Below are 27984 nucleotides of genomic sequence, written 5' to 3'. Positions count from 1 at the left end.
ATTAGAGTGTCCCAAAAAAACCGACTATTTTTTTTTTTTCAAAGAACATTGAAAAATCGTCAGAGTATCTCTAGAAAATGACCCTGTGAAAATATAAGCTCTTAATATTAATATTTAGAGGTGGCGATTTGTAATTTTCTATTTCCCATTTAAATAACATGGGAAAATTTTGTGATGGGATAACGAGCTACTTCATAAGTATGACAAAATCAGGTCTTATAGGAAATTTGATGCTCTACAAAAAAGATCTGATTGACATTTTGCGTAAATCCAGCCGTTTCAAAAATATCGAGCCTCAAACTTCGGACTGTTTAAAATTATGCTTTTTTTTTTTTCGTAAATACAACAAAAATTAATTTATATGTATTATAAACCCAGAATTATCAACTGAACAATGAATATATGCATATATTTATTCTTCGGACTGTTTAAAATTATGCTTTTTTTTTCGTAAATACAACAAAAATTAATTTATATGTATTATAAACCCAGAATTATCAAATGAAGAATAAATATATGCATATATTATTATATAAACCCAGAATTATCAACTGATAATTCTGGGTTTATAATACATATAAATTAATTTTTGTTGTATTTACGAAAAAAAAAACATAATTTTAAACAGTCCGAAGTTTGAGGCTCGATATTTTTGAAACGGCTGGATTTACGCAAAATGTCAATCAGATCTTTTTTGTAGAGCATCAAATTTCCTATAAGACCTGATTTTGTCATACTTATGAAGTAGCTCGTTATCCCATCACAAAATTCCAAAGTTCAAAAAAAAAATTTCCCATGTTATTTAAATGGGAAATAGAAAATTACAAATCGCCACCTCTAAATATTAAGAGCTTATATTTTCACAGGGTCATTTTCTAGAGATACTCTGACGATTTTTCAATGTTCTTTGAAAAAAAAAAATAGTCGGTTTTTTTGGGACACTCTAATATATATATACATAAAGTTTATCACAATGCCAGGAAAATATATCATCGCTAAAGAGATTCGAAAATGCAACATTCGCCTTGATCTGAAAATGTCTCTCGTTAATTACTGTGCCAAAGCCAAGATTCATCCGAAGTTAATAATAAATAATTCAGCGTGTTTACAATGGGATCATAATACTTTTAGTTTATATGTACTTTTCTCTCTGCAATGACAATCTTATTTAGTTTTTCGTAAGATTGATTAAAATATACATCCATTTATTACAGTTATTATGTATGTAACATATATAAATTTATATTTTACTGTCGAGACATGTGCTGTTTTCCATATTCAGTATCATGACAGTTTCTATCTTACAGTGCAACCATTCCAGTGTTACTTGATCCTCGCTTTCAATATACCAATCCGTTGCCTGTGAATTTGGTATGGTGTCATTCTGAAATTGGAAAAAATATGTTGTCACTTATTGATGACAATTTTTTCACGTTCGTGTAGATAAATCTTAAATACTTCCATGATACAAGAAAAGATGAATAATGGCAAAGTGTATTAAACTCTGAACAATCCCACAATCTTACTTCAAGTCACCTATTGTCGGTATAACTTACCTTCGTAGATTTATTTCATAAAAAAAAACAGGAGAATTCAATCTACTACAAAAATCGAATAATCTAATACCTATATTAATATTATTACCTTGTTAACGTGTAGGATTAACTTTTTCTCGACTACCACTGGAGGTTTAATTAAAGTGTTAATATCTAAGACCCATTCAATATTCCATGATCCCCATAGACATCGTTTTTCAATAAGGAATATGCGCCTGTAAATAAGATAATGTGTTTTTGTGCAAAATTTCAAATCTTTCTTGATCCGTCATTAAAAGTAAATAAAATGATTTTATTATGAATGCACTGAAGGTACATAATATGAATAATTCTAAAGTTTGAGTAGAAAATAATTTTGCAGTCTATTTTTTCACTTCAATAACTCAGCAATCAACAAATTTTCAAAATACGTACTGTAGTGACACGAGTGCAATATACTTTCCCTCTTTTGAAAGCGCTGCATGAGCCCAATATACGTCCTTATCTAAATAATGACCTTTACTAATGGTATTCAACAAGTGCATGCCTGTTGCCTTATGAACAGAATATGGCTCCGCACCCTGTCAAGAGCAATAAATACCAGAAATTGTGAAATATATTAATGGTTCTGAAATACTGCAAGACTCACCAAGTAAGCATTAATGTAACGAGGTAGGCGGATGCGCGAAACAAATTCATAACCAATTGCTTGTGCCCTATAAGAAAAGTTACAGTATCAAAATTTATGTAAATTTATTCTCTGAAACTATTGAAAGTAATGCTATAAGATCTTAGTGAAATTTGACATGTATAACTTTCAGTACCTTTTAATTGCATCCGTTATTAAGCCTGATCGAAGATTCAGGTTTACATTTTTTTTAGTTGTGAGTTCTAGGATACCTTTGCCCAGACCTTTAAAGAAGTGTTTCAGCTCTTCTTTATGAATACCTATGAACATTATTAAACTTTACATACAAAAACTAAAGTTAGGTGAAGAAATGGTAAATGTTTAATTTTCCACATCAAACCCAGTAATATGTACTCTATGGTTATGCTTATACTCACTGTTCGTAGGTTCAACAATAATACCGGACATCAATAATTCAACTCCGATAGAAAAAGAATTATTTGCCAAGAGAATTGACAATGGTATTTCACTATTTGGTAATTCAAATTTTCTGTCCTGATAAAGAAATAAACGAATTAGGATATTACCGCGGGCTCAAACTAAAAACTTTACAACTTACTGTGCTGTATGTCGTCACATGGGGCAGAGAAGCTTCGAAAAATGATACTATTGACTGAGTTGTGTCTGTCGTCATATGCCCGAGGAGACATTCAATTCCATGACTAATTTTGTCAGCTATTTCATCTTCATGTACTATCTGCAGAAAAAATGCGAGAATGTAATGAGGAAAATTGAGTGAGATTATTAATACAGATTTGAAAAAAATTAAATTACGAAATTTGAAAATCCTGTCGAACCATTTCACTAGAAAGCTAAATTTCTCTGAGTACCATAGGGTGCTCAGAAAAGGTTGTAAAATCTTTGATCTGATTGATCTACATCCCATGAAATGACCAACAACAGCAAATATAAAAGATCAAATTGAAGGTAGCTCTTACCATGTTCAAACTGTGCGATGCTTCTGTGCTATGTCTAAAGTTGAATCCGTACGGATTTCCCACCACAGTTAGAGTCAAGATGAGCACATTGAATTGCTGAAGTATCTTAGAAGAATAGCTCTGCCTTATATCAAAATACAGATTATCAGTGCAAGATGTGAGATGGTGTTTTTCATACTGAGGCAAGCTGAAAAACAAGTCAATGTGTAACATTTGAATCATGCACAGTGAAATTTAATTTTTACATACGCTCCATTTACTGATCTTGAAAAGGGAGTAAAGTGAAACGTGAGTTATTTTCTGTATAAGAACTCACATGATATCAGCTGTTTTCTTAAACAACGCGCCATGATTGTAGTTGAATATAAATTCGATAAAATTGTAATAAGTGAATGCAGTTTTGTACGGGTAGGGAATAAATCCTCCAGTTCCCCCTAATAGTTTGAGTTGCATTTTTACTGGACAGACATATAAATGCTCGAAGATATCCCGTTGCTGGTTACTAAATACCTGAAATGTAATGATTAATAAATTCCTATCACAGAAAAACGCACAGTTTTTATCTGATTATAACTGTATAAAATTTTATTATCAATGATCCGTCAATTACCGAATTTGCAATATGCAAAAAAGAAGTATGAATAGCTGATAGGTCTGCTCTTAGCTGCAAAGAAATAGAAGCTTTTGCTTCAACCTGTTTAGGAATCAAATTATCCAATAAGCAGACTATAAAGTCTTTATGCAGGTGTAAAGCAAACTCTTGAATTATCACTGTTATTTTCCTGAAAAAAATCAATGGTATTTTATTGACATTTTAACTATAAAATACGGGGTTTCAGAAGAATTTCCATGTCAAGCATAAAATTTATTACGTCTCCTTACTTGTATATATCAAACGTTGCTTTCTTTTGTTTTAAAAAAGCAAACTCTAAACAAGATTTCAGCTTTTTGCTCCTAACACCATTTGATAGAGATCTTGAAGGCCAGAAATATAAAACCACAGGGAAAACAGCGTCATGGAGTTGGTTGTCAATCTGATAAAATAGTAAATAGGATTGAGCGGATCAACCTCATACTGGAGTTTCATATCAAGATTTGTCAGATCAACTAATCCCACAACCCAGAAAGTAGAATTAATTGTCTGATTTATAATAAAAAATTATACCTGTACTCTGTGGATTTTTCCTTCTACATATATGTTGGAAAAAGATTTTCTACAATGCAGCCAAATTCCAGGTGAATAACTTCGCCTCAATTTAGCATAAAATGGTTTAGTCATATGCATTTTTTCAAAATCAACCTGTTGAATATGCAATGTCAATAAAGATTGGCGAGTTCTTTATCAGTACCAACAGTTAGTACATAAAAATATACCGTACATCAATTAGATCTTCTAATTGTGTTTTTTGATATGAATTTTGATATCTGTCTTCCATCCATGCACTCAATTCTAAAGATAGTGTCTTCCAACGTTTTCCAAAATAAAGTTCCCATATGGCCGATGAATCCGTGATACTAAAGTATGCCAATTCCTTCACAATCATAGCTGACTGCATTGACTATGTATATTAAAATAGTTAGGCATCATTATAGTTTTCTGGTATAATTTGTGACGCTGTATAAACATGCTATGACTAAATTTCCAAATTTCTTGAACAAAATCACACACGTTGGTTTATGGAATAAATACAAATTAAACAGTAGCAAGCAGTTCCAGTTTGAATCTGGCGTTTTGATATTAAAAATAAGACGTAATTAGAGAGTAGATTTATTAAAAGTATATGACAAACTTACAATGCTCAGGCCGATTCCGGACAAGGAGATGAATATTTCTTTCTCACTGAATTCGGGCTCAACGATAGTTTTTGCCTTTTGAAAAATATTTTCATCTTGAGTAAAGAGGAGCACTCTTTGATGTTTTTCCATAAAACTAACCCAGTATACTATTACTTCGTCATTACAAATCTTGTTCACGTTCTGTAAATAATATGAATAGAATAAAATTATTTTCCGTTGCTATAATGATTAATTAGAATTGGGTATTCGACAATACTTCGCATGGCAATTGGGATTTTTACACACAACATCTCATTTTTATTCAGACGGATGCTAGTTGCACAGGTTTTGAAATATTGAAGAAATCAAAGACAGGAATCTGATTTTTTTTATGTCATAACAGAATCAAACAATGTACCTCTGATCTTTCGCTATCCGATACAGCCTCGTAATCGACATAATCTTCAGTAACTGAAGTCGAAGATGAACCTTTCATGCCAAAGGTCAACTTTTTTGCTAAAGATACAGAGTAAGTTGGTGAAGTAGACTGTTTCAAAGTTCGAAACGAAACAGTTTCCTGTCCATAACCATCCTGAAAAAAAATTTTGATTTGTCTTACTATCGCACTCATCAATCACTTGTTCAGAATGCGACAGAACTAGGCCTATGTAGTTGAAGTATTTTTAAATAAAAGTTCTACCTTGGTGAACTTAGCATTATACCCATCACCTTCGTTGTTGTAAACATTCCAGATAAGCTCTCTGTTCTTGGTTGGTTCGTCCCATGTGTATAATAAGCTTTGATAAGGGTTTAGTAAAGCTACTTGACCCATACCAGCCTGATTGATTTTAAGGAATAAGTCTTGGCAAAGATTATCAACTCTGAGAGGAGCATCTCCATTCTGATATTTGTGGAATATTATTGAAAATGGAGTATTACTTCCACCACAAACATCAACGCATACAGCGGTCTGTAAAAGAATTGGAAAATAAATCAAATTTATACCATCGCAGCTAGCACACTTGTACATGGCATGCAAATTACAAACCCCATGATCCATTCTTAGAACTGTCTTCTGTATCTTCGTTATGTCAAAATATTGAGAAACCAATTGACTGTTGCCCCATTTAATACACATTCGCATCGAATCTGTATATGGCCAAAATGGAGTGGCCTGAAATTGAAACATCTTTAGGATATGTCGTTCGATCTTTTGTTGCATATGTTCAGCATTACTAATTATTTTCAAGTTTACCTGTCCACCTGCTAAATCATTCCAAAGATCAGCTTCTTCATTATCTTCCATAAATCTTAAACTTCGTCTAGTCTTGTTGACAACCAAAAAATTGGGTAAAAATGTAACTATTTTAGTTAACACAGGACAGAGTTCAGAGATGGTAACGTGAAGTTGAATTTCATATTTCCTCTTTCTTTCGGTATCTTTGCAGATAACTAACCCCGTCGAACCAACTGAATCCAATCCAAAGGCTGGCGACCAACCAGACTGTTGAGCCCTCAATCGAATAAGTCGATGACGGTTGTTTTTATATGCGAATAGCACTGGTTCTTTTCCTTGAATCTCATATATCATATTCGAGCATGTTTCCTGTAAAAGTAAATAGATGTTTTCTCCATTGTTATTTTAAATTTGATTCTAATGAAATAGCAGTGATCCATAATATTGGCATTCTTACTCGTATGTCTAGTGGGAATCCAGTTTTGTTTACAATCCAGTATTGTGCATAAATAGTAATCGCCCAACTTTCTTTCCAATCCTGCCGGATGCTTAATAAAAATGGATTTAAATTTTTTGGATCGTTATCAGGCACCATCTTCGCTAGCTTCGTTTCTGATTCGTTTGATATAGATATTATACCAGTCCATGTATTGCCAATGTAATTTCGAATCTAAGCAATGATATTCTTAGTTTTTTTAAAAGCTCTGCTATGGTATTAGAATAAAATAACCAAAAAAAAAAAAAACGTGTAATAAACATTATCAATTATAAAAAACATCCTTAATACTGTAATTGATATGTACATAAGATCCAGCTCAAATAGGGGTAACAATGAAATTGCAAACTTCAAACATTAATTATTATCTTACTTTTTCGGTTTTTAGGAGACGAATAATTGGAGACATAAAATTGCTGTTGTTAGTATGATTCTATTTTACTCACCTCAAAAGTTATCTTTGGGTTATTGCTAAGCTTCAAAGTGTGTATAGTTATGTTTTCGCCTGGTTCAATCCTAACATCATATTTTATTTCTGGAATCTTAATATCTACAGCAACTGGTATTCGGCTATAAAATACAAGTGGGGGTAGTATTCTGATTTGATAGTTTGGTATGCGAGAGTTCGTGTCAATTGTAAGTCTTTTAGCACATAATACCTGAAACAAAAAATAGTTCAAGCGATGATAAGGAGATTTATGATGAGTCAAAATTGGAATTACATCAAACAGAATTTACCAATTGTTGATTTATTAGACAACACATATTAAAGTATGCATACACATAACAGAATTTCATGAAGATGTTTCGTACCTTTACAGCAAATACAGATTGATTCATCTCGTCCTTTGTGTAGCAGTAAATATCTTTTGCTGTGTTTAAATTATTACTCAATTCTTTCCAGCATATTCCAGCCTCGCTTACTTGGTATTTTCTGTGTACAAAGATGCCATGGTATAAAACTTAAATGTAAAATTAAGAATCTCAAGAATAATTACTTTTGAAAATATTAAAAGATACTTGGGATTGGTAAATTTTATAAACGTAAACAGCCATCTTTTCAGAAATAATTTGATTTAAACTCGCTCACTCTATATACGCAGGTTGAACATGTATCTGATAGTGATAAGCAGCATACAATGGGACATTGATAATTTCGTCTGGTTCGATAATTGACATTCTGATGTTATCGTCAAAAGGATTTAATGTTTCTCCAATAATTGATACATTCATTTTCTCCGCTAGTTTCTTCTTATAATAAAGTCCGATTGCAAATGAAGTTTCATTTCGAATCTGAAATGAGGTGAACTGTGTAAATTACTAGAATTTTATAAAGGTTTAACAACAGTTACTAACGTCATGTTTATCATGAGCGCTAATCGACTATTCACTCTACCAATATCATGAATTTTTATACCTGTAGAGGAGAGGAAATGGTTATAGTTCGATGAAAGTGATCGTTTGTTTCAACATGCACCATCAAGTGATGCCTAACACCATAACGCATGGGTTGTAATGAGATCAGTTTGAAACCCTGTCTCTTTGGACAGTAGACAAGAGTATCCTCAAATCCTGTTCGAAAATGAAGACACAGAATTAGTTTAAAGAAATCGAATGTGACATTCCGCTCATATTCTACTTAAAACACAAAATTTTCAATCTATTACCATTCATACATGGGCTATTCCGCGTCAACCGGATCAGTCATCTCTCAGATATTTTTTTAATTTGGCATGTGGATTGTGTAGGGGGAGTTAGATTTTTGTGCCAAAGCGCGAATCTCATAATGCAAAATTCGATTTTTTATTAACAATAACAAATTAGACTCCCATTTTTTTCAAAAATTCATAACTTCGGGAAAAAATTAGATACAATATATTTTTTTTTTTTCAAATTACGCGGAAAGCTCCATAGAATTCAAAAAAAAATACGAAATGGTAAAAACAAGTTGTTATCAATTGTTTATTTAACAATTAATTTTTCAAAGATTTTTAAAACAGTGACTGACACGATCAAAAAATTTTTTTAAAATTCTGACATGTTCCTTGAACTGTACTACAACCTGTGAATTAATTCCAGAGGGGTGTTTTTCTTCGTTTTCGAGTTAAAAATCATTAAAGGTGTCGATGCGCATGAAATTGCGGCCCGCCGAGTCTCTACGTAATGGCGGGCGGCCGGTTGCCGTCCACCGCTACCCCGCGGTGGCGTCGCAGCGTTATTTTAGAGTCATTTTCACGATGTAGGACATGATTGAAGAATCTGAAAAAAATACTGTACCTTCACAAGGCCTGCTCAAAGCGATAAGTGAAGTTTCAGGAATGTGTTTTTATTTTAAAATGAGTAGCAAATTATGTAATTATTATCATTTATGTGCCTTTTCATGGTGTGTAACCGTTATTTTGAATCTCTGTAATAAAAAAACGGTGAAAAACACATTCCTGAAACTTCACTTATCGCTTTGAGCAGGCTTTGTGAAGGTACAGTATTTTTTTCAGATTCTTCAATCATGTCCTACATCGTGAAAATGACTCTAAAATAACGCTGCGACGCCACCGCGGGGTAGCGGTGGACGGCAACCGGCCGCCCGCCATTACGTAGAGACTCGGCGCGCCGCAATTTCATGCGCATCGACACCTTTAATGATTTTTAACTCGAAAACGAAGAAAAACACCCCTCTGGAATTAATTCACAGGTTGTAGTACAGTTCAAGGAACATGTCAGAATTTTAAAAAAATTTTTTGATCGTGTCAGTCACTGTTTTAAAAATCTTTGAAAAATTAATTGTTAAATAAACAATTGATAACAACTTGTTTTTACCATTTCGTATTTTTTTTTGAATTCTATGGAGCTTTCCGCGTAATTTGAAAAAAAAAAAATATATTGTATCTAATTTTTTCCCGAAGTTATGAATTTTTGAAAAAAATGGGAGTCTAATTTGTTATTGTTAATAAAAAATCGAATTTTGCATTATGAGATTCGCGCTTTGGCACAAAAATCTAACTCCTCCCACACAATCCACATGCCAAATTAAAAAAATATCTGAGAGATGACTGATCCGGTTGACGCGGAATAGCCCACATGTAAAGTTAAACTGCAATGCCATTTGCTAGAGCCAATTGAAATGATGTTTTCTTTAGCTATCTTAGCTTCATGAATTGCCATGCGTTAACTTAAGGTATTTGAGGTAATGAGCAAACATGCCATACAATAACACACCTTCAATTTGAATCTGTAAGCGTTCTTCAGTAACCATATTGTAAATTTTGGTTACGGATTCACTCGGAGTTTGTGCAACGAAGGAAAAATCTTTTTGAATATAGGAAGTTGAACAATCATTGAATCCACCGTCAAAACTAGAATGATTTAGAGCATTTAGTTTTTAAAGCCACAAATTTCGATCTCTTAATATCAATTATGCGAATATACCTCTCTACAACTGTTAAACTAGTTGATTCAGGGAATTTCTCAGTTTCTGGACTACTCGGAGTGTTTTCCATAGAATCTGCTGTATGGTAATTGGCAACAGCAATTAAACGAGTATGAATTTTCGAATTTTCCTGTAAGCATATATAACGACATAGATTCACATATATTTTGAACTGAATTTCAGGTATGGAATTACGTAGGACATCTTAAGTCTGTTTTAGACACTGTCCAAGTTTCTACTATACTGTCAAAAAGGCGTTACCTCATCTATTTTAAGTAACTCCACTTTACTAGCATATCCGATATCATTTCGTAAAGTCAGTTTTCCTGCATTTGTAGCTATTATTGGAATTCCACTACTGCTTTTTAAAATCGATGACAGTATTGTACTAAATGTATGGATCGTATTTGGCGTAATTGTGAAATTCAGTTTATCTTTTGCATCTAGTATCATATAAGTCGCTAGATGATTTTCTTTAATACCATTTTCATGTTCAGAACAATCATCTGTAATAATCGAGAGTTTATCGTGTATTACAAAATATTTCAATAAATAACGACCACATTAAATTCAAACGGAGTCAAATTAAAAAAAACATAGATACTCACTCATCATATGATCATCCATGTTTTCATCTGAAATGTGTACTCCTTCATCCTCATCACCACTTGTATCATCTGAATCGCTAGTTTCTTCGTCACTTTCATCCCTAAAAAAAAATCCTAGCTGATAAATACTTGTAACGCCAATTAATTTGCTGTACAAGTATTGACCATACCTAATAAATAAATGGCCAAAAGTTCCAGTGAGAGTTCTCATCGATCCTTCATTATCAGAGTCTGAATCATCGTTGTATTCAAAACTGTAATCTAATTTTATAAATATGATAGGTAAATACACGTGAAATATCAGAATCTTAGTAACATATGTAGAATTTTTTGAATATCTGATGGTATGACACAAATTGTAAAATAAATTAAATCTAACGAGCTTATAAGTAACCTTTCAAAAATCAGGAAATAGTTTATGGCATTCATGAAATGGCTAAAAAATAAGTGAGCTAAAAAGTTATTTGAGTCGTGGGCTTATCTGTAATTCGTATACTTTTATTCATTTTGGAAGACGCAAAATAATCTGGATGTATGAACAACATTCCATTGTTATTCTCTGCTTCATCTTCTTCTAATCCTTTCTTTTTTGATTTACTTTCTGTGAACGCTTCTCGTTTTTGGTTTCGTATCTCTTTACCACATGTGCTTATTTCATAAGAGTCGGACTGGTATACCTAAAGAGGATTACACGTAATTAACAAGAAATAAATAGCTGAAAAGATTCGCGGATGCATTCATTGAATGAAAAAATACCCACTCTGAATATCAGTTCCCAGGGTTTATAAACATTGTCATTTTTCATACAAGGTTCGATCAAGGGTTCCCAAGCTCCAGCATTGATATTGTAACATGAGGCTTGTAACTTCATTGTAGCTGCGTTGTAATATTCTTATGTTACAAGGTACATTTAGCACTATACAAAAGCACATTAGGTGCAACTTCAAATATTAAACTTTCCCAAACAGATATTTTACGTGATTCCCAAGGAATTTGAATTTTTTGTTGAAAAAAAAAAAAAAAAATAGGCTCATACTTTACTAATAGCCTTATCACATTCAGATGATATATCAGGCGCTTTTGTGCAAATAAGGAATCCAAAATTACACGTGTGAGATTGAACGAAATACGAAATTGCCAGTTGTTCAAATACAAACAGAGTAAATGGCAAAATAGGTACGTTTCCTGCAGCCTAATATCATCTTCTATGCGACCCATACAGTTTTCCATGAATTATTCGAAAGAACCTGATACAAGTAAATAAATTGTGCACGAACATTCCATGTGAAATTTGTAGTTCCAATCTTGAAGGAAAGCATCAATTTCAAGCTGTGCCATCATTACAGGAATCCTTTCGATCGTATCTTCCATCTCCAGTAGTATACAAATAGAAACTGGCTTTAATTGAAACGTTTCACATTGCTTGTTGGAATCATCAAAAAGTATTCGCGTAAATGAGTCTGCAATAAATCACATTTCTATCAAGTGAAATAATTTATAAAATATACAAACAGATAAAAACTTATTTGTCATACCTTGTCTATATGCTTTGTATGGAATGCAAGATACTTTTTTTTGAGACCATAGGTCGTTGTGGGGAACAAATTCATGATATACGTGTTTATTGTCAACTTCGTTAGATTTCAAAAAATAAATGACGTCTTGTATTATCTGTTGGGCAAAAAGAAATATCTCAACAAAATTTGAACTAGTCGACAAATCTAATTTCTGTAAATTGGATTTGTCACTAACCATTAATCAAAAGTTCTAAGAACGTAAAGAATATGTTTATATGATTAAAACAAAAAGGAGGTGAAAAATATACTTACATTGGTGAATGTTTGTACAGTGCTGGCAGATAAATGGATATCAACTGAACTCACGCTAGCCATAACATGAATATCATGATTTGGTAGTTTCATAGTTTTTGAAATCTCAATGTCACACGGCCGTAAAACCTTTACAAATTTTTTTTCATTTATACCAACAAATTTGAACATTTGATAGAAAATACTGTACTAAATCATTCCTTACCCAGTGTGGCGGTTGCTTTCTATATTCGGCTTGGCTTTTACTTTTAGCCTGAACATCAGACAAAGAGCACACAATTGATGAAACCCCATCGTGTGTACTGCTCTCAATAATAAGTTCAGCTTGAAAAAGAACTGCATGTGCGTTGCTAGCTTTCAAGTCTCCAAACAAAAGTAATTCTGGTTTCCGGATTCGTACTGATACTGAGACTCCTATATTATCACATGCAATTGTACATTAAACCGAAAATTTCCAATTAGACCCGAAATGAAAACTCCAAATACAGCATAAAATAATTCTTTGATTCCGAAGGATAAAAAGACTGTTATAAATACCTGGTTTTTCTTCCAACTGTACTACATGCAAGTTCGCATAGTTATTCAGTGTTGGTTCTCTTTGAGATTCGTATTCAGCACCTCTTGAGTCAGATAAATTTGTCTAAAAATTATGCGGTGAATGATAAACTGTAGAATCAGATCTTTGTCAAAAGTAACAGAAGGTAAAAATTACTCTATTTAAGATATTTTTATATAAAACTAAACGGAGGGTTGTGGAAACCTATGAAAATTTTTTCTCCATGGCTATACTTATACACCGTATTAATTTAATACAGACACGAAAAGTGATAAACTCCAAAAAAATTAGAGAACTTCATCTGAAGCCCAATATAATTAATAAATTGTATTCGTTATTCGCATCTAATCAATCACATATATACACAATCAATGTAATAAACGCTGCTTCAAGCTAACGTACCATAATATTACCATCTCCAATATACCCCTCATTAATAACTCCTCTGTCAACTGGATCTCCTGGTATAGAGTCTATAATATATCTTCCAATGTGTATGAGAAATGACATGGATAAATTGAGACGAGTTTCTTCAATAAGGATGTTAATGCACTTATCTCCAGCTTGAGTCTGTTCAAATGTAAAGTCCAATATTGGGGGAGTAGAAATTGAAATGTTAGACATATCAGCCCCTATATTCTGGGAGTGCGATTGAATTATTCTGAAACATGTATCACATTTTTATACTTAGAAAGGTTTTGTACCAAATCTAAAGAATTGGTGGTCAATTATTGAAACGGAAAAATTAATGCTTTGTGGTTATTTATATAACTACCAAGCACTTTACTTACTTTCGTATAACGATACTATCATCTCTACGAACATCTTCTAACAAACAGCTCCGGACAGATAATTTCATTATCAAACTCTCATCATTATACACATCCAGAGACAAAGTTACTTCGCCTATCGTCAGTTTACATAAACCATGGTTAAAATCACGTACTGGTGAACTTAGCATCTACAAAAATCATCCTTAGATTAGCAGATGTTGCTTTACTCTTTTATGAGGTATAGATTAGTGAAATACTATTTCAGGTACGATATTGAAAACATTAACAGAACAGACGTCTTTTAAAGTTTGAAAATTTTATTTTCCAATACCAATTTCTAACTTCGGGCAAATATTAAATTTACCTCCTCTGTATCAGAAAACAGATTGAGCTGCAGCCCCTCAAGTAACAGTTTCAGACTTATTTCACAAAAAGGATGCTCATTTTGTGAGAAAAACGCCTCGAGCTTTCTAACTGTTGTATCGTCCGATGTAACATTAGGTGCAATAGGTTGAAGCAAGACGTTTTCCTCCAATGGTGGATTTGTACCTTAAAAAAAGATCAGATTTGAAGCATTTCTGAACAGATTTCTCTATACTCTATATTCTCTATTCGTTATTCGAAAATATTACAAATTTGTTATATTTATACCTATGATATAATAAGAATATTACCGATTGTTATGATTTTAGAAATGTTATCTTCCCAAATGGATAGTGCAGATGCAAGATCTCTGTGGCCAATGTTTACTAGTATCACATCAATGGTTCCCTTAAGGTCACATTGACAAATACACTGATTGTAAGAGCCCAATGCCATTGCGGTTTTATGGTCAATTTTTCTGTTCAAATCGAGACGAATAAACACCGGTTCCAAGATAGGTTCCTATTTACGGAAATTCTTATTAGCAGTCGATTTAGAACAATTTATTTTCATACTGGAGAATATGATGGTTTACCAAACATAGGAACTGTAGGCTGTAGTTAATGCTTACTTGAGATTCTAAATTTCCACTCAACATCATAATTGCTCTGGATAACGTGACTGATTTCAGTTCAATCAAGGTATTATCAATTACTATGGATTCAGAAGAACTGCCATTAACATTGGACTGCATGGACAGTTCTTCTGTTTTGAAGAAATTTTCGATCGTTAAAATGCCTATGGATGACAAAATAAGCAATATGAATAAGTTACTGAATAAAATGAATATATGGAACTTTTTCATGCTAATATTTAGGTGACGCCAAATAGCGTTGCATCACCTATGCTTAATCCGGGATGTAAAATATAATAATTTTCAAGTCTATGTTCAAAGTAATTCCAAGACAAATTCGTGCATGATTGTAGCAAAAATAGAGTGCTATGAGTATTTATAAATTTAGATATTTTATATAGAATTGCACTAGCGGTATGAAAGGTTCAGTAAAAATTTTATTAATTCACCTGTATCAAAGACCAACAGACTTGGAGCATCTTTTTTTTGTGGAAACAGAAAAGTTGGTCCGTGTAAATTAAGGGACAAGTTGAGCTTGATAGCACTGTGTTTCAGTTTCTTTACATTCAGAAGTAGAGAATCACTTAATGAACTTAATAAAGTTCTAGGGATCAGATATGTGAATGGTTTGAAGAAATTCTGCAACAAAAATTTCCCATCACAATGTATACAAACGTAAAGTAACCACGAAACTGTACTTTGAATCCCATGTAACTATACGCAAAATATTATCACTCGGAACATGTATGTTTATGTGTGTATATGTGGAGTACTACACAAAGAAAATATACCTCGCAGTCGTGTATCATCTTAGAAATAAATATTATATTAATTTGACCAAGAGACACTTTTAAGCTTCCATCCGTTTTAATGTCATCTTGTCTAGCATCGATATCAGAACACTTATAAAGCTTTGGAGTGTGTCTAACATACTTAAAATCCAGCACTTTATCTTCGTCTACTGTGACGATCTGTAAATAGTAGGAAACAATTATGAAGCTTGTGTTACAGTAGAATAGGTAATATGAACCTCCAAAATATCAGATGCAAGTTACCTTAGAGTACAATGTCATATCACTAAGATCAATTACAGTGAGGCCTCTTAGATGCAAGCGTAGAATCATTCTTTCATTAGCTTTATAAATGCAATCACTTTCTAAACCCGATACTTTCATCTCCAGTAATGACGTATCTAGATCACAAAGAGTTATCTGAAGTACACTTAGTCTTGCAGAGTAGCTTAATTTTGTCGCACCTAGAAGAATAACAGATGACTTATATACTAAAAAGAATCATGACATTTCACACACATACTAGGGTGGTCTTCATTTAGAGTACATATGAATGTTTTTGCTGTTGCTTAAATTGACTTTACGAGTTGAAAAGTATTCTCTTCAAAATGTCAGCTTTCTACAGCAATCTTTGATTCTTGCCCCAGGAGGGTAAATTATGCAATTCAAAATCTCGCTCCTGTGAAACAGTTGGAGATCGAGATGAAAAGTTGATATTTTAAAGGGATTTCTTTTAAATTATGTATAATCGATTAGGGGTTGGCGGCAAAAAATTGTCCATACTGTCAAGAAGTATCATCCTAATACACAGACATTTTATACATTGATTTTTACCAGGTGGAATCGGTGGATCATCCGGTTTTTTAGTCCAGAACGTTGAATTATTAAAGACATCAACTTTCAAATAGTTATACACTTCTTCGAGATGCTGGATCCTGAATTCAAAACAAACTATTCATATGTTTGTAATGTTTCAAGATCACTGCATTTTATACAGTGCTTTGCAGACGGTGAAAATTTTGAGTAACACAATATTTTACTCACTTCAGAGTTTTATCGAAACAGTCTTTTAGAGCCAGGAATGAGTGCCGATGAAATATAATGTTAATATGGGCAATATCTATTATTAAAGATTGCTCTGTACTTTTAAAATGAGATTTGAAGTCTGGACAATTGGCCCTGACCTGCAAATAATAAATTTTTAATGACGAACTCGAAAATGAATTATTTGGTATAGGTACCTTGCGATACAAGATTGTGATAACTTCAGGGGCAGTGTTAGTAGAGATTAATTCAAGATATGAACCAGTTACTCCAGCATTCGTTTTATCTGCTAGCAATATTCCACCAACACTAAAATGTATCGATGAGCCATAGTCCATAATGGCAGCTTCCAAACACAGTGCGGATATTCTCAAAGTCACATATGGTTTGTCTACAATTAGAGATTGTTCCCAATGGATGTAAAACTGGAATGAAAAAGTAGTTTCCAACTTTTAGCAACTGCGTTATGTGTAATAAGTTCTTTCCATGTTATACGCCTGTAGTTTTGTGTAAGTTATATAATAGCACAAGTATGCAATGGAATTTACCTCTCCAATAACAAATCTTAGTAGTAATTTTATAGAATTATGCGGAGAAATGTTATCGTCAAATCCCGGTAATTCCACTGTGGATGCCCAAAGTTCCATATCTTCTTCACTCATTTCCGATGATACAACACTTCTAAAAAATAAATTTCAAAAAGCCTTATCATTGTTATTCTGGAGCAAGGAAAAAACTCATTCCCAGTCATCTAATCATAAATAGTATGAGCAATGTACATAAGAAAAAAATAAAATTGGGCCATAGCACGGCCACAACTTATTCATCCAGTGCAACATCCATTTGTACAGCTAATGGGATCTCAGTCGTATTAATTTTGGGCTATGCTTTTGAAAGATATAGGCAAAAATAATTTCTCTCACCTATCCATTTCAGATACACTTGGATCCATAGTATCATGAAATTTCTGCTTAGAATTTGACGATTTTGTGACAAGACATGATTGAGCAATAATCCTGCGTATTCGTTCTAGATCTCGGAATGTAAAGGCATCATCACGTTGTACGGTACTATTTTTATTACTTTCCTTCCCAAGCTTAGTTTCACTTTTGGTAACTTCACCATCGGTGATTAGATTTGAAAAAGGTGTAGAACACAAAAAATCAGACAAAAGATTAAGCTTTCTCTCTGATAAATTCAACTTCAAACTAGAAATCGACATGTTAAGCTTCGTTCTGAAAATACCAAAACCTTTTGTTATACATATCTGTGAATTTATAACACCCCTACCATCCATTTTTATTTATAAGGAAATTTACCTACCTAGGTAATACTCTGTAGTCTATCTTTACACTGTGAGATAAAGTAAAATTGCATTGAATCTTAGGCAGTAAATGATTCTCAGAATCACATAACTTCTTAGCCTCCCTCCAATCGTCACCTATGAACAAAATATTTTCGCTATTTTATTTATCTCTTTTGAGTCATTAAGGGTAGCTTAAGAAATAAATGATTATTCAAAATAGTTTTTCTATTGTAGTTTTGACTGCTTACTAGTCCTTTACCGTCTATTGTAGAAAGATGACAATTAATAATTAGATAAAGCATGTAAATGAGTTTTATACTAAATTGAAATTTTCATTATAATTGGTTGAAGCGAATTAGTGCATCAGTGTAAATGTTTCATTACGTAGTATCTTCTACGAAAAAATCGATAACACACATATTTTGATATTTGTGTCTAGTATATAATTACCTGAATGGCAAAACAGTATTTGACCATCCATAAAACTGATGTGTAGTCTATCGTACAGCAATTCTTCTAATTCCATCATTGTAGCATCTTCGAGTTGTACATTAGCGGCTTGTAGTTCGCTTTTAACTATTATACGTCCGACATCCAATAAAAGCAAATTTCCTTCACTAAAAGTAGTATCCATATTATATAAAACTTCGTTTTTCTCCACAGCATTTAATACATTTATAAAGATATGTGAATTAAATCCGTGCTAAACAATAAGATCAATCATACACACTTTTGGACTAAACCATTTTGCGGTATGACTATATATGGACCTTTCAGGTCCATTTTAAGATTGATTCTTTTCTGCCTGGAAGGTATAGAGTAGACTACATTTAAAGCAGTATCCTTGATTGAGCTCATCTGACATCCGATAATGTGCAGCAATTTTTGTATATTCAAATCTGTCGTTTCAAAGAATTTTACAATCTCTGATATGGCATACTGGAACAATACAAACCAATTGAAAAGTTGATTAAAAATTGAGTTCTGGGTACAAGAACTCAGTGAAATTGATTCGAATAAACATTCACTTACCTCGTGATACATAATTTCGATCGGTTCCAATGTCACTGAGATATCAAAATTAGCGTATGAGTTTAAAGAATTTTTTTCAAAATCTACAGACAAGAAGTTAGAAGCCATGTTTCCTGAAATTTGAATAATTCTAAAGTTTATGTTCCTACGAATAATTCACTGGTTATTAATTGTACCATATTTTTTTCGAAAGACAATTTCATGCTGTTAAAATTTACCTGCATCACTCGGTTATTAATAATTTCAAATACAAATATTACCTGTTAAAATATTGTCAGCTGTAATCAGAGGTATAAGTTCGTTGTCCGAGGATGCTCCTTCAATGACAAAACTTTCAGCACGAGCAGATATTTTGAAAGCAGACGCATATGGTCGAGTTTCAATACTCGCAAGAAACTGGGTCAAAGTTATTACCAAAACTTCTTTGTCTTCGTTTAACAAACTCAATGAACAGTTTGCTAGAGTAAAATTGTATTTGTGATCTGAAATTATTCGAAGTTGTGTTAATCTAATACTCTGTGAGAAAATATTTGTATTCAATCTTATATTCTTTATTTGTAAGTAGATGTGACAAAGTTCAGAATTTATTTTGATATTTTGTACTTCAGACTTGAGAGTAAAACAATATATTCATAAATTAATTTGAATTTAAAATAATAAAAACAATCATTAAACTTTCGAACGAATTTCGAAAACAGTGGATAGATTCTTTATAGCAAAAATAAAGAAATTCATCTGTAACTTGTTCCACAATGCAATAGCTGAAATATAGAAAACATATCTACCAATATATTGTGACAATTTCTCAGGGTTTGTTTGTACTTCAGCACCATTACCCATAGTTTGAATAAATTTACGCTCTGGACTGCTTAGCTTACAAACTCCATATGTTTTTTCATGATTGACTACAAATTTAACCATTTCTGGCTCATCAACCATATCCCATAGACTGGATTTACATACTTCGACCGATACGTGCTGAGGAGCCTCCTCTTTCAACTGTAAGATTACAGAAATGAAAATTTCAGTATATAACAAGTATTTCTCACAAACAAGTTTTGTGATTTACTATCTCGACACGTATCTTGTGTGTAAAAAACACGTGAAAAAACAAGGTTCAGAAAAAGCGAAGTAAGTCAGTGAATTGTTTTAACTTTCCGCAGAGGTATCAAATGCATTGTATCAAAATAAAAACGTGTAGCGTATTGCTTTATGTTTAATAATACTGAAGTGTCCTTAGTACCTCAATTTTTGCATGTTCTCGAGCTATTATAATGCTGACTATGGTGAGCATATCTTCATATTTCTGTAAGTCCAACTTTAGTTCGGTGTCAGTGGGTCGAAGTAATGTCATTTTGAACACATTTTTGTACTGATGATAATTTTTTCTGTGAGCTTGAAGATGTGCCCAGGTGTAAGGCTTAACGCTGTGATCAACTATGGCTTTGTAAGCATATTTCCACCAGCCTGTGCAATTTTCACGAACGCTGGACTGAGGATGATATTTTTTGTATGGCCTGAACATGAATGATCATGAAAATTGTTATAATAATGATAATAAATTAATTTCAATTCAAACGCATCCAATATATTACAAACCTATTAATGGATATCCGTTTCAGAGTTCGACAAATCTCGCAAAATGTCATGTACTGCTGTTTTGTAATTTGGGAAGCGACATCTTGCAGAACAAAATCTACCAGCATTCGTGGCACTCGAACTTCATTACTTTTATTAATTATAATTTTTATTCTCGCGGTGAATGGTTTCATTACTATAAAAAAAAGTATGCCTTACAAATTTTCGAATGTAAGGCCACATTATAGGAGTGCCATGTAATATTGTGTAAACTGTATCTCCAATCAATTATGAAGCTCATGCATTCCAATTTAAAAATATTTTCTACATACGGAATTGAAAATCTTGATTGTTGATGCTGAATGTTTGAAGTGCTTGATGCATCACATTTTTCCATGACAACAATTTTGCAAGTTCCAATTTTGTTGGATATTCTGGCAAACAAGTCTCTGCTTTAGGGTCTAAATAAACTGATATCGACTCAGCTCTCATCAGTTGATAAATAGATGTTGAATTTGTGGCAATCACACCTGGTTTCCATTTACTGCAAATCGTGCCAAATTTAGGAATTGAATTCATACAAAAAAGGCAGTTGTGAAAACTTACAGTGAACATCTAATACAAAATAATAAGTAAAAGCAACGTTAGCATACGAATACACAGCCACGAGCCTGAAATATATATTCATTACAGAGAGAAAAGTTCACTTTGTTAGCTAGAAAAATAAATAGTATCGTTCGATGCATAAAAATTCCTATCTTCATCAGTGGTTGTTTTTGAAGCAAAGTAAGTTTTGCACTTGAAAACACAAAGCAGAATTGGTTGGTGAAATTTTTCCAGGTCTAAAGATTAAATTACATGCATAAACAAACGTGGTGTGATTGTTTAGTTATATTATTACTTGTTAGTGGTAGTCACTGATAGACTCTGAATGCACAGGCCACAGGCAACGGGTATTGTTTGTGTAAAACTGTCCTCATATCTGACGTGGACATTATTGATGGTGATTTGAAAATTGTTAATAACAGATGTCACCAAGCTGTCGAGCAGACTAGAAGTTATTCCTAAGAAAAATGCAATTTCTTTTATGAGGAAATTCTGATCTAAAGTTATCATTAGCTAATGGCAGCGTTATACCGTATCCAAGAAAGTAATCCTCATCTAGGTCCTCTAATATTTTTTTCTTCGCTGCCCTGATCAGACGCTTTTCAATTTCAGGATCATATACATCTCCTAAGGCAGGAACTGCTATTATATATATATCCTGAAATAATTTTCCAGTTGTGAGTACATTTCGGAAAGTCATCATGAAGATAGATGTATATCATACCTCAATGCTGACAATAACTGGCTGTGAAGTAAGACCAGTCCAAGGTATCTTCAGACTAATTTTTCCAATTAATCCGATTTTTATTTTTATTGGAAGCCCAAGTTGATACTAAAATTAAAAATTTGCGAGTCTTTAACGAAGTAATAGCTAAACAGATATGTTTGTTAAAATATTCACAAGAATATTTAATTGAAGTATAAATATCTGTCTCTACGTACAAGGGCTTCTGTTTTCAGCTTCAAATCTGTAAGGTATGCATCACCAGAAAATATGCCTACATTGAAATTTTCGGTATCTAGATCTTCGACATAATTTCCTAGAAAACGGTTCAGAAGTGCTGCAACTGCTCCTTCAAACATGTTGAAAATTCGTTTCAATATATGGTCCCGTTAATCTAAAATAGAAATCGTTTTCTACTTTGAATCTGTAAACTCTAGGGCTCTAGAATACCTTAGCAAAATGCATGTACGATATCAGACTTGAATGCTTTACCATTTCAACACTTTTACTATCCACCATAATGTGTTATAGGTTTATGAACACTTTGCAAATCATTACCAACATTCATGTTTATGTTCAGAATGTTTAAAAATAAAGTCACTCTTTAAGTAACCTACTTTTATTACAGCAAAGGTCATTTCTTAAAGATGGTATTTTGAAACTGAATTTAATGTTGATAATGCATGAACAATTGGGACAATTGTTCTGAAATCTATTATACAAAGTTTTCTTCTCTCACATTCCAATGCCGGTTATAGATTTCTAACAATCGTCTTGCACATTTCCAAGAATTGAGTCAACTTATTAAATGGGTAAGCAGGCATAGAAGTAATGAATATTTTTAGATTTTTCATAATGGTTCTTGCAAATAACGATGTTGAACGAACTGTAAGGCGTAATAGAGTTATTAATATATTGAGCAGTGTCGTGTAACATATAAAATGAAAAAGTCTGATACGAAATATCGATCTACTTTTATTTTAGTTATAATGTCGTGCAAAAATTCATGTGACTTCGTTTTTCCATCTTGTACCATACTTTTAGTTGTTTTTTGAAACACAATTAGGAACCGAATAATTTCAACAACTTATAAATATTAAAAACAAAAAACGAACACTTTTAATTGGTATAATAACAATAAAAATATTAGATCTATTGATTTGAAAATGAATGATAACATTACTTTATTGTAATTTACTGTAATCATCGGTATAGGGTGGATTTTTGCGAAGGTATAAAATTTTGCAATTTTCGTTCTGCGTCGTCAGTTACTAAGAATACTTAATCATGAATATCTTAGAAGAGTTGAAAGTTTATGACACCAGCTTCTAAACATAGTATACTATACTAATTGTTGGATAATATGTTTAAAACATGATACAAGATAGATAGTGATGAGTTGACATAGAAGTCTTGAATTACAGAATGATGGTTTCTCATTTACAATTATTAATCAAATGTTGAAGAAGAGGATTGATAAAGTATTGAATGTAAGATGAGTAATCGCAGTGTCAGCATATCAGATTCGCATATGTATTATTCAAACTTACGAATTATCTGAATTCTTCTCCAGTTAATATTCGCAAAGTGTTAGCAGAAACAGAAAGCATCTGATACCTTGCTTCAGTAAGCTGTCAAATACTGTCAAAGCAGACCGTTTCATTGGTTGATACGATTTGCGAATCGAATTGCGGATATAATTATTTGATTTCATTTTCTAAGTTCTGAACGACCGAACGCAGGCCACTGTGCATTTATCCAATTGCCCGATGCAGTAATTTTCACCTACCTGCGTGAATTAAACTAGAAATAAAGTAATTCTTCCCAGCCCCCAGGCCATAACCTAACAAATTTCACACCTCGTCCAGGATGGTTTAAAAGATGTAAAGCGCAGCGGACCTCGGGAATTGTTACTTGAAGTATTGATTTTATTTTCATCCTTGTCTGCGATATAGAAAGTGCGTCGTTAAACAGCGCGTGGAAGGCATGACAGCTCGTTGTATTAGAGTTAAAGTTAGGTTACGGTTAGGGTTATGTTAGGTAAGTATTATTGGGTTGGTAACAGTCTCTCGTCAATCCGAGGTTTGACATAATGACAGAAAATTTGGATCGTTAGTTTTTATTTGTCGAATTCAAATTCAAAAAACCTTGCAAGTGGTCTATACGCGTTTTTGCCATGTAACCCAATTCCTGATTTAAGTTATGATTTTAAGATAATACCAAGAGTCTGTAACCAATCTCTCATAACTTCTCTGGCATCTCGGAGCATTGGTTAGTTGGATTGAGCTTTTTGAGTTCACTCATAAGCTCATCGAGAAACAAGGAAATGGAGATTAATCCATTAAGCGTTATTCTAGTGAAGAGTGACAGTAAGGGCGATCGAATGTTATTCAGATATCCTCACGCCGCTAATCTTGAGAGAGACTCCAAACAGTTTACAAAGAGGAAGAATCCTTACGCTTTAACAATCAGTGAGGATTTATTACAAGTATATTCCTCATATTTATTCTTTAATATTACTGCACTGGAAAATCCCAAACTATCGCAAACAAGTCTTATACCAATATCATCTTTGATAAGACTACGACTCTGTTGCTTTATTTTCATGTAAATTATAATCAATTTTCATACAGTATGTTTTATACGATATGTCTACAATGTAAGAGGAGTTATACAAAACTATAAAGATTTTATTTGGTCATTGTCCCTTATTTACCTCCTATTAATTCAAGTATTACTATATTTTTATTTCTATCTTTTTTTTCTCACTTTTCTTACTTTTTGATGAAAATTCTTCCATACTGTACTCTTGTTTAAACACCAATGCCCCTTCTTTACTGTATTAAGCAGTGCTTACTCAAATGTATGTTTGCATGCTCTTTAATTGCCTTGATTTTTACCTTAACTTTACCATTTTTATTTGTTGAGTGAGCAAGTGGAATTCTTATTTCGTTTCACATTACTTTGATCACATTATATATGATGTTGCAAAAATATTTAACAATTGATCAATTTTTTATGAAGCTGTAAATTTGGTAGGAGTAATTAACAAAATGACCGTAATCAATGTGGAGTATAATTATTATCTGGCGCATGTTTATTTTTCATTATTTAAATAATTTTCAGTCGACACCATTTCCAACATCCAATATAAGCAATGGCAATCTTACTGGCTTATCTGACGAAGTTTTGTCCACCCTCTTTGCTGTTAAACCCGAGCTTTGTGAATTAAAGTTCGAACTAAAAGTCAACAATGTACGCTTTGTTGGACACCCTACATTGCTTCCTTCTAGGGGACTAAAAGATGTCAATTCATCCATGCTCTTCAACATAGTATTCGCTTTGCAGGCTCAAGCGAATCACTCTGTTGTTAAGTGTTATTACGATCTCAGTAAAAGGTAACTTTGAGGATAAATTATTTGTATCTTCAAACATCTACTGAAACCTACAATTACCTTAGTGACTTATAAATTCGATTTTGAACATGATTCATCACCAGTAGTTAATAGCTTATATATTTCTTTTATTTTCAAAAACCATCATATTTTTTGGATGTTCAATTATACAGACTGGGAATAGCTTTGAGACATGAGGAAAAGAGATGCGGATTTCTTACTGACGAAATAAAAGTGATGGTTTCCACTCATGACGAAGTAGCTGCTCGGTAATTTTCTACTTCCACTTTTTATAAATTGTCATACTCTTAGATGTAATTTGTACACGGATGTTATAATTGAATATACGATCCAGATCAGAAGAGGAAAGTGAATCTGATGAATCCCCTTATGAACTTATATTGCAAAGAAGTTCTCTTGCTCGAGATTTGAAGTCCGTTTTCAATAGCCTGAGTACATCAGGGGTAATAAATATCATGGTTAATAAATGGATACAAGTTAGCTTTTGTCTACCTCAAAAAGTTCATCAATCTCACAAAAAAGGATTCATTATGAACCCAGAAATAATTGACAGGTAATTCATTATGATCATCATCATTTAATTCTCTGCAAATAATTTGTAAATAATTTTCAGCAATGAATGATTGTGAATTATTATCATATTACAATAAATTATGATAACTAAATTCTGTGACATCGCAGTACTACTAATAATCAAATCATTCGCGTTTTAAATGAAATTATTTACTTCAGATGCCTCGAAAGTTTACGACCGTATCATGGCTTACTACTTTTGATAGAGCCTTTAGATTTGTTAGATTCGCTTCCTGCTGACTCGGCTCCAGCGCTAGTACGTCTTATACAAATGTACAGCCCACTCAAAAGTCTTCAAACATTAGCTGCAGATTCAGATCTCAGCTTGGCACAGGTGAGCCATAATGATAATTTTGATTGAAAATACTTCTGCCTTTTTTCAAAAATTTTTCTCAATAATACTGTATCAATTACTAAAACAATTGAATGAATATTGAGGATTAGGTGCATATTCAAGGGGATTTCTTTTTCACTACATTCAGGGTTTGATAATGTTTACATAGTAGTTTTTTTAATTACTAACAAGTATCACCTTTGCCAAGGTATTCCAACTGACTGGACATTTAGTGTATTGGGCAAAGGCTACTATTATCTATCCCTTGTGTGAAAGCAACGTATATGTCGTAGCTCCAGATGCTGTCCTCACAGCTCAATTATTGGATGCATTTTCAGAACAATTTCCAGGATTGTGTCTACTACAGGTATTGTCACAGAATACATTACAAACATGTAATGGTAATGCAAAAAATAGTATTTACAGTAGAGGATTCCGAAGTTTCTAAAAATCTTATTGAGATATCCTTTCGCATCTCCATTATTAAGACGAGTTAGATTTAACGAAAAGAAACAGATTCTGCATGTAAGCGATAAAACATTGACCTTTGCTTCTTAAACTAGCTTTTGGACACGTATAATTTTCTGTTATTTACTCTGTCATACATTACAAACTTGAATATTTCTGTTTGTTTATAGGTGATCAGTGATTTTTCTTTACCGACATCCATTAGTCAAAAATTGAATCCTCTGAGCCAACCACAACAACAGACTCAATTAGTGAAAATAATAATTTGGTTATTGAGAAATCATTTGTTACTTCAGCTGCATACTTACATTCAATATATGCCAACGCTGCATGGTTGCCAAAAAGTGGTAATATATGAACTTTGAAAAAGTAATAAACACCTGAATCACTTGCGAAATAAAGAGATGAGTATTCGATTCTATCTTACAGACAAGTATAACAGAAGATGATTCTGGGCCAAACGAGTCTATGAAAAATCAACACAGCTGGGAAGGCACTGACGCATCTGCCGGTACACCAGGAGAAAGCGATACCGGGGCTTCTCCTGCCTTACGTGGGACAAGTGGAATTTTTGAGTATCAATCAGATGGTTTCTCAATTCCTTCGGAGGATATGATTTTACTAGATAAATTATGTAGACTTGGGTATCTAAAAGGCGGTCATCATCTCGAGGAAATTATGTATCTTGAAAATATTCGAAGATCGCAATTGTTACAAATATTGGACAAATTCAGAGACGTTCTCATAACTTGTGAAACAGAGGATCCTGCAATTGCACTTTTCTATTCTCATTTCGATTGCTAATCAAATTTTGATCATTGTTAATCGAGATGAAAAATGCGGAGGTTTATTATACCTTGCAGAGACTGGCTGGTAATGTTGTAACTTCCGTAAAAAAATTCATATTTATTTTGACACATTTATGCCGTATGCGTTTTACCTTCAGTTTGAACAGGTAAAATACTAAGAGTGTTTTAATATAAGTGCTACTTTCAAATTATACGTGTTAATTACTATTTAAAATACCTCACGATTTAACGTACGACATAAAGTTACTTTATTATTAACTTTGAAGTTCAGTTCCATCTCATATCATATCTCATTTTACGTCAAACGTTTTAGACTTCAAGTAACGTAAACGGAAGATAACGATATCAAAATAACGGTAGGAATTTAGTTGTAACAATGCACCACTGACCGAATAATTGAGCACGAATGTTCAATTCCAACGTGCCAAATGCTTTCACTGCTA

General features: G+C 32.8%; 2 protein-coding genes across 12 annotated transcripts; one reads left to right on the top strand and one right to left on the bottom strand.

The window, feature by feature from the left end:
- Nucleotides 1-952: 952 nt before the first annotated feature.
- On the bottom strand, nt 953-23848 carry LOC124180564 (vacuolar protein sorting-associated protein 13A-like). Of its 6 annotated transcripts, none has more exons than XM_046566238.1 (62): nt 23731-23848; nt 22160-22335; nt 21942-22049; nt 21749-21875; nt 21513-21675; nt 20944-21155; nt 20633-20807; nt 20277-20550; nt 19819-20032; nt 19294-19515; nt 19034-19146; nt 18732-18940; nt 18452-18618; nt 18019-18136; nt 17619-17930; nt 17244-17376; nt 16893-17120; nt 16696-16835; nt 16486-16586; nt 15916-16115; nt 15652-15831; nt 15310-15499; nt 14858-15024; nt 14538-14748; nt 14228-14412; nt 13882-14051; nt 13493-13751; nt 13072-13174; nt 12740-12948; nt 12535-12663; nt 12241-12376; nt 11983-12165; nt 11466-11581; nt 11202-11382; nt 10876-10966; nt 10706-10806; nt 10359-10603; nt 10097-10227; nt 9887-10023; nt 8088-8242; nt 7761-7963; nt 7484-7604; nt 7117-7329; nt 6632-6844; nt 6193-6543; nt 5986-6111; nt 5638-5907; nt 5356-5529; nt 4956-5138; nt 4541-4720; nt 4327-4461; nt 4044-4195; nt 3772-3943; nt 3478-3671; nt 3162-3348; nt 2783-2920; nt 2601-2718; nt 2360-2483; nt 2185-2251; nt 1971-2116; nt 1645-1771; nt 953-1384 (listed from the first exon to the last, which is right to left on the bottom strand). In XM_046566238.1, exons 2-62 carry the CDS (start codon nt 22298-22300, stop codon nt 1241-1243), a joined length of 10374 nt encoding a protein of 3457 aa, XP_046422194.1. In that variant the 5' UTR covers nt 22301-22335; nt 23731-23848; the 3' UTR covers nt 953-1240. The 6 variants fall into 6 exon arrangements, with proteins under 6 accessions (XP_046422194.1, XP_046422195.1, XP_046422196.1 ...); XM_046566239.1 differs by lacking the exon at nt 23731-23848 and adding an exon at nt 23492-23589; XM_046566240.1 differs by lacking the exons at nt 21513-21675; nt 21942-22049; nt 22160-22335; nt 23731-23848 and having other exon boundaries at nt 21749-21871.
- On the top strand, nt 23371-27732 carry LOC124180568 (GATOR complex protein NPRL3). Of its 6 annotated transcripts, none has more exons than XM_046566255.1 (9): nt 23739-23860; nt 24299-24429; nt 25068-25339; nt 25510-25605; nt 25692-25910; nt 26090-26264; nt 26473-26631; nt 26903-27079; nt 27162-27732. In XM_046566255.1, coding segments are annotated over exons 1-9 (1605 nt in total). In that variant the 5' UTR covers nt 23739-23859; the 3' UTR covers nt 27537-27732. The 6 variants fall into 6 exon arrangements, with proteins under 6 accessions (XP_046422213.1, XP_046422211.1, XP_046422210.1 ...); XM_046566254.1 differs by lacking the exon at nt 23739-23860 and adding an exon at nt 23861-23981; XM_046566256.1 differs by lacking the exon at nt 23739-23860 and adding an exon at nt 23989-24212.
- The last annotated feature ends 252 nt before the right edge of the window (nt 27733-27984 follow it).

This window comes from Neodiprion fabricii, chromosome 4, assembly GCF_021155785.1.
Source record: "Neodiprion fabricii isolate iyNeoFabr1 chromosome 4, iyNeoFabr1.1, whole genome shotgun sequence".
In the NCBI taxonomy this organism is placed as follows: Eukaryota; Metazoa; Arthropoda; class Insecta; order Hymenoptera; family Diprionidae; genus Neodiprion; species Neodiprion fabricii.
Note: the sequence above shows the minus strand (reverse complement) of the source record. Positions and strands in the feature narration are given on the sequence as shown.